This window comes from Psittacula echo, assembly GCF_963264785.1.
Source record: "Psittacula echo genome assembly, chromosome: 23".
In the NCBI taxonomy this organism is placed as follows: domain Eukaryota; kingdom Metazoa; phylum Chordata; class Aves; order Psittaciformes; family Psittacidae; genus Psittacula; species Psittacula echo.
The window spans coordinates 6,435,499-6,442,857 of record NC_137748.1 but is presented as its reverse complement, the minus strand read 5'-3'; the positions used below and the strand labels follow the sequence as shown (position 1 = coordinate 6,442,857).

At 44.1% G+C, this 7,359-nt stretch overlaps 1 protein-coding gene across 1 annotated transcript in view; it reads left to right on the top strand.

The window, feature by feature from the left end:
- Nucleotides 1-3,768: 3,768 nt before the first annotated feature.
- Nucleotides 3,769-7,359, top strand: part of WNT3 (Wnt family member 3) — a gene marked incomplete at both ends in the record, with an annotated part of 29,812 nt that continues 26,221 nt past the window's right edge. The window contains one exon of the mRNA XM_080633712.1: nt 3,769-3,848. Coding sequence (XP_080489838.1) covers nt 3,769-3,848 — 80 coding nt within the window. The remainder of the gene's footprint in view (nt 3,849-7,359) is intronic.

Here is a 7,359-nt window from a genome sequence, read left to right as displayed (position 1 = left end):
TGCTGTTAGAATAAACCCAAGGATCCCTTCAGATGCCTTAGCCCCTACAGTGGTTGGGTTTGCAGTACCTCAATGTTAGCACAATACAGAAGGACCTTTATAGTGACATTGTAAAGGCAACAGGGCATTTCCTGAGCAGCCAAACCTCCAGATTCTTCCACTCTTTCATTTCTGGACACACTGAAACTGGTCTCCAAGAGTCAATATTGCCAGACCAGACAGGCCGATAGAATTGCAAAGACTCTCAGTCAATAAAACTGTCAGTCAGCAGTACAAGGAGGGATCTGTAAGTGAAAACTTGAAATTGTACTCTTTTGGATAAATCTCATTTGCTTTTAGAAATTACATTTAAAATTAATGTTTGCTGTGGAACTTATAAATATTTGTTCGGGGCAGCATGAAATATCCCCAGGATAATGTTAGTGTGTAAGCATCAGGTTTTCATTTCACAGCAGAGAAGACTGAGAGTGAGTCTGTTCATTTCACAGACAACATAGTCTTCATCCCTGTGAGACAGGTCATACTCCTTGGTGAGACGTGCCTGCCATTTCAAGGGCTTGGGGATCCAGGCTGATACAATCAAAGGCACTACTGAAACCTGCCATTGCTCTGTCAGTCATTCCAGTGGGAGAAACTAGGAGGCAGGAATCACTACGAGTCACATGTGAACAGGGTTAGGGGCAGTAAGGACCTTCTACTTGCAGAATCTCACAGGATCTCCAAGCCAAAGCAACTGCAGACATGCTTGAAACACAGTTTATTCCTAAAGGGGAACATGAATTCCTCATGATGCTGGGACAGCCCCTGATCAGAGCAGACAAAGGTAGCAATGGATGGAACAAATTGAAAGGTATGAGAGGACAAGTGACCCAAAAAACTTCATCAAATATTTATCAGAATCTATAGAAAGCTTTCCCTTGATTTTAGTATGCTGGGATCAAATCTTTAACAACATCTTTCAAAACCTGTCTGTGACCTCACCAACATGATGTTGGGCAGTTACTGGGGTGTGGATGGCTGCTTTAGCATCTCTACTGCTTTTGCAATGCAGCTTTTCCCAGCACAAAACTGAGATCTCTGCCCAATACACAACAGCAAAGCCCCTGGGATTTGGGTCTTAGGTCACTTTTCCCCACTTGGTTTTCAGCAGATGAAGCATTTTGTTGCTAGTTATTGGCTTGATTTATCAATCCTAGCATCAAGAAGCACAATATAAGAGCACCTGGTACTGATCCCCAATGTCTGATGGACAGGAACATCTCAACCACCAAGACCTTGATGATGGTCTCCAACCAATCATTCAATTCTGATTTCAAAAGCTGTCCCCAGATGGATTTCTGCAGTGATCAGGATTTTTAAGCCTCTTCCATGGGATATCAGTCATCTGTAATACCACCTGAGATATCTCACTTCAGTCTCTCCTTTTGCTGCTTCTTTAATAGTTTGACATTTTAGTGTCAAATCTTGCTCTGTACTCTTAATCCTTACTAATTTTGTGTGGCTCCAAAACATCCCCCAATAGAGGTACAAACCTGTATAAGAATTTCAGGTCTGCTTTTGCTTCTTAGAATTCCTGGCTGTTTAGCGGCAATTCAGGTACTCCATGGCTTACTTTAACCAGTAAGTTAAAAGTGCCTGTGACCATTCCCTGGCACTGGAACCAGAAAGACGGGGACACTGGACCACCTTAATCCATCCTGCTAAACTCATTTAACCCCCAGAAGAGACAGGTCATATCTTAAGGGGCTGTTTGGAATAGTTCCTATTCCACACTAATCCCAAAATGTGACTCAAATCTCTTCAAGGCTCTGCAGGTTGGCCACATCAGGCCATTGCCAGGCTCCACGCTTCATAGCTAAAAACACGGACAATATAGTTCAGGATCTGCGGAAGATTCCCAGGCAGTGTTTAATTTAGTGGATCCTATTAAATCCATGTATCTCCAATTCTCACTTGAAAATCATTGAATTCTTAAACCCAAGTGATTGCATTCAATAAAACATAGCTGGATGCCAGGTGAGAGATTTGCCAGGATAGACTACAACCCAATATACCCTTTGGGATCTGAAGTCACACGAGAGGAACAAGCCATATTTAACATCTATGATGGGTCAGAAGCAGGTGGAAAACCCATCAGATTAAGCCTGGAGAAGCTTGGCCTCAGTCCTTGCAGCAGATGCAGGGTCTGATGAAGAGGTAAGGTGCAGAGCAAACATCTGGTGGATATCCTCTCTTGGATGTATGATGGCCAGGAAACAAATTACCACTTACGAGAACAGCTCTCTACTAATTCAGTGTGCAAATACACTAAAATCCATAAGAACTGGGAATCAAAAAAGACAGGCATGAGGCAGGTGCATCCTGGTGATTAAATAGCATCAAGGAGTGCGTTTATACCCAGAGCCTTAACATCAAGAACTATATTGTGCTGCCCAAGATAGGACCTTGGACTTCAGCTGTAGCCATTCCTCTGCAATAAATTGATTTGTTGGCTACTCCTAAAGCTCCTAATCTCCATTTTATAAACTGGGCAGCTCCAGTGCAGGCAATGCAGCTGTGATTGCTGAGGATGCTTTAGGAGCAAAAGCAACTTCTTTGACTTCTCCCATTTCTTTGTCCCATTCTGTTGAGTCATCCCCTTGATCCACTACTCTGACATACCAGCTCCTCTAACAATAGTGTCTCTATGCCATAACAAGGATTTTCAAGGCGAATCTTTGTTGGGTCTATTTGCAACACACAACCTCTTTAGAAAGGTGATACTGCTTGTGATTTCCTTTTTAATTACACAGGTGGGATTTGGATCATATTTTCATCTTTCTGCATCCAGAGATATACTTCACAAGAAATTCATCAATGGGACATCTTCCCATCTGCCTGCTCCATGCTTGCCATGCATTGGCACTTCTTATCCATAGAAACCCAGGCTGCCACTGCTTCCCCCTCCATCCAACCCACCCGCACACTTAGATAAACCTGAGCGATGCACATTTCATTTAAATTTACATCCAGTTTTGCCCACATCAATGCTTTCAGGTGGTTATTCTGTCTCTTCGGTGCTCCCATTAGCTCTGCCTCCTGCAAGGGTTATTGTTCACCTCCCTTTCCATCTAAAGAACAAGTTGTCTATCTCACCCCCACTGTGAGATTAAGTGCAATTGCAGTCACCCTTCGTCCTTACCTTGCAAAGTCTTGGCATGCCAAACCAGAAGCAAAGTTGGTGCATCCTGGGCTTCTAAGTGAAATTAAAAGCAAAAAATTGGGTTTCAAAGTGAAATTAAAACCAGCAATTAAAAAAAAAAAAAAAGAAAAAAAAGAAAAAACAAACAAACAAAAAAATCCAACCCAACCCAACCCAATACCCAAAATCTCAGTGCCCCAGAAAAGTCTCTTGCAAAGAGGGTTTGTCTGTGGAAGCAAGGAACAAAGTTGTGGGGTGGAGGGGGAGGAGAGCGTGATTGACAGCCCTGAGCTGAGACTCATCCCTTACCTTGGGCCATGCGGTCTGATTGGCTGCCTGCTGACATCCCCAAGCCCTGCACTTTTTAATAGACGCTTTTGGATGATCTACAGGGAAAAGGCTTGGAGAGGTGTGTTTCTGACAAGGCAGAAAGTCACCCGCACTACCAGGGGACTTGCTTTAACTCTTGTGTTTTGAATTGATTTCTATTGGGTTTTTTTCCTGGGAGGAGGGGGATTCTTCATTTTCACACTTCATGTTTTTCTGAAAACTTCGCTGAGATTCACCCCTTGCACCAGCCTGGACTAATGGATTACCACCTGCTTGGACTAATTTTGTCTTTTCTCTTCAATGGCACAAAAGTCTTAGCCGGTTACCCAATTTGGTGGTAAGATTTCTTCCCCCCCCCCCCCCCTTTCCTCTTTGATTAATGAATTAATGAATTATTAGCTATGGGATCTGTGTGGATGCATGTTCCTTCCCACCCTTTGCCCTGCTGAGCTGGCCACAACTGCATGTTTGATTCTAAGCATAATTCCTTCCAATTTGACTGGTAAAGAATGAAAAGTTTGGGGGTTATTTCGAAAGGGCAAGGTTTAGCTTTCCCTTTGCACAAATGGAGTCTTCCCCACCACTCTTTAATATCTCCATTTTCGTCCCTGTAGCAATAGACATTTGTTTCGGATGTAAAAGGATGTGGTTTTATTTTCTCGTGCAATAGGAATTTTGGCTGTCGTATGACTGCGTAGCAGGGATTTTCTTAATTCCCTTAAATTGTGATCAATCCTTTAAAAAAAAAAACCATTAATGCTATATTCTTTTTGGCTGCTACAGTTTTTGGACTTCTTTTTCTTCTTTTGTTGTATTCTGTCATGCGAATTTAGTCCGGCAAATAAGCTGAGAACGCAAATGGCACCTGAAGAAAATATTCCTTAGTAAAATTCCTCCAAGATGGATTTTGTTCTTTTGAATGATGGAATTGTCACTTTGCTCCTTGCACCAACAATAAAAATCATCTTTAAAAGAATTGGCTCTATCTTATAATGGGCTTGATAAGTAACCTGAGTTAGTTATTTTGCAAATAAAGATAAGACTCAATGCATAAATATATGAACAAAATGTAATTGGAACAAAAAAATCCAGAATCAAATATTTCAGGTCATTGAAACGCAGCAGACAGCGAGTTGCATAACAGAAGATTTCAGTTAATTTCTCTCTTTCTCATGTAGGATTTCTCATTGGAATATATCTCATTAAGTTTCTGTATGTGCCAGGTAGGGGCTGTAGCCTAATGATCTATTATGGCAAAGAGGGAGAGGCTGGAATTTGGGAACTAAGATTCTTGGGTTATTTTCACCTTTCCAGAAGAGTCTTTTTTATTATCACTGAATTATCACCGAATTAGATCCTTTCAGTGCCAACATGGAGATGGCAAGAAGTAGGTGGGAGTGAACTTGGGAATGGACTGCCATGTCTGGGAATATTTAGAAAGCAAAAGGGAAAAGCTGATTTTTTTCTTAATAATCTACTTATTACCGTGGATTTTGAGAATGAAAATGTGCAGTTCCAGTAGAGAAAGACTGGGAATACAATGAGAAGTCCACGTTCAAGAAGCGTTTAAAAGCTACGCAGGTTCATGAAATGGCTAAATAACAGCAGGTTTTCCTGAAGAATTAAATGATTTCCTCACCCTGAGTGTGGCTGCCCAACTTCAGGACCTAAGCCTGGGGCAGGGGAGCCTATTGAAATAGAGGCAGCATCACTTTGATTCCTTCCATTCCTTTTCTCCTTCATCTGGGGACCAGTACGTCTGAACGGGGGTGCGCGGTGGGTTGTAGAGCAGGTCAAAATTGCATGGCTGGATGTAAAGGCAAGAATCTGCATGGGGCAATGATACCTTGCCGTGACATCAGATCTCCCAGGGTCTCACCAGCTCCTGCCCTGCCTCAGGCTTTGATATAAAACAGGATTTAATGCCTGAATCAAGGAGGGGTTTGACTCATCGGGTGAGGAACCAAAATCTTCTTGACGAAAAGATTTGGTTTTTCCCCAGGAAGCAAAAATATCCCCATGAGCAAAATGTCTCTCCCTGTTTTCAGGAGAAGATGCTGCAGGCAGGTGGCTGCCCCATGTCCTGGCCTTCTCCAAAATCCCTCCAAGTTCAGCCCAAATGAACAATACAGAGGACATGTAAGACAGAAACACCAGGGGCATGGCAAGCAGTATCCATGGGAAAGGAGGGAGTCGAACAAGCTGTCTGCAGAATTCCATTCAATAGATCTGCATCATGCATGTTTTTTGGAGATTCTGGCAATATCAAAGTGCCAGAGAGTCTCTGTGGCACTGAAAAGATGTGATGAGACGCCCCACATGGTGTTGAGGGTCTTTCATAGGGTTTTAGAGTGGTTTTGAAGGCTGAGGGAGCTGAAGAGCAGAAATATCTGGGCCAGGGCTCCCTGAATCCTCAGGCAGAGACAATGCTTCCCATAGCACACAGAATTAAATATCTCCTTCAGTCCTACTGTAAGCTTTAAACCCCAGCTCTGTGGATCCAGGGTCTTACGTGCACTGTGCCCTAGCAGGATAAATACTCTTTCAGAAAGCATCTTTTTCCAGTTGTCTTGCTGATCCTCTGATCTATAGGCAGGCACAGAGCTGACTTTGGGGGATGAACCCACTTGGAGGGTTCAATACGCCCCAAAACAGGAGGAGGGAAGCAAGGACAAGGCAGAGCATCAGCCCAGTCTCCTGCGTTAGGCTCCTGCACCCCTCCAGGCCAAACTGGGCTAGAGCTCATCAGTGCTTCCTTATCCTCAGCTAAACCCATCTCTGCTGAATACGAGACCTTCAGGAAGACTGCTCATCTTGCAGGACCCAAGGCTGCTGACAGTGCTTGATCCTGCTTGGTCCTTCCTGGGTATTTTTCTACTGTATAGGAAATATTTTGGCAGCAAAATCAAAACAGCTCATTCCTGCTTTGGGACAACTGGGAAAAACTGCAGAGATAAGTAAGCATCTGAATGTGCACAAGGAAAAGAGAATGAAGTGAGAATGGAGCCTCATCATCACCTTGTAAATGGGTTTAGGGGCGGCTGAAAGAATCCAGCTGCTCCACAGTGCAGTCAAACAATGCCAGGAAGCACGACATCAGTGACAGTATGGTGGAAGGGATAAAAGCGCAAAGATGGTGCTGCTGAGGGTTTGCTCTGAGTTGTGTTTTTATTGAGGAGCCATGGAAGGATGCTGGACATCTGGTTGTGTTATCTACAGCGAGCACAACCCAACAGCAGCCCTCCAGCTTGCACACTGCCATGAGGCCATTTGCCTCAGTGGTGAAAGGTTATACGCAAGGCAGTGAGGCTTTTGGCACAGGGAGGAGGCAGGATGGACGGCATGAAAAGGGAAGAACTTTGTGGTGCAAATACAGATCTGCAGTGTCCAGGCTGGTGACAGCAGGAAGGTGGAGCCACTGGGCTGCAAAGCCCATCAGTCCAGCCTGATGGATTGCTAACAACTCCCTGCCATCCTGTCCCCAACCAACTGGCATTTCTCCATTCAACACCTGGGCAAGGTCCAGGGGTATCATGGAGTGTAGATGTAACCTTCAGTGAGCAGCGGTGGTATTTTGCCACAGGTCCAACCCTTCTTCATGTGCTTTCATCCTATTACAGCAGTGAAAAGGAACAAATGGGGCACAGATGGGAAAAGGTCACCTAAATGCTGCCTGTGCGAGTGCTGACAAGAGGAGCTGAAGCCAACAAAGGCTTTCTCAGATATGTGTCCAACACACGTGGTCTGGGTTGCTGCTGCTAAAAGAGAGGCAAGGAAGGAAGAGATGGAGAGATGTAGTGAGGCCATGGAAACAGGAACTGCTGCTCTTCCTGATCCTTCAGGAATGG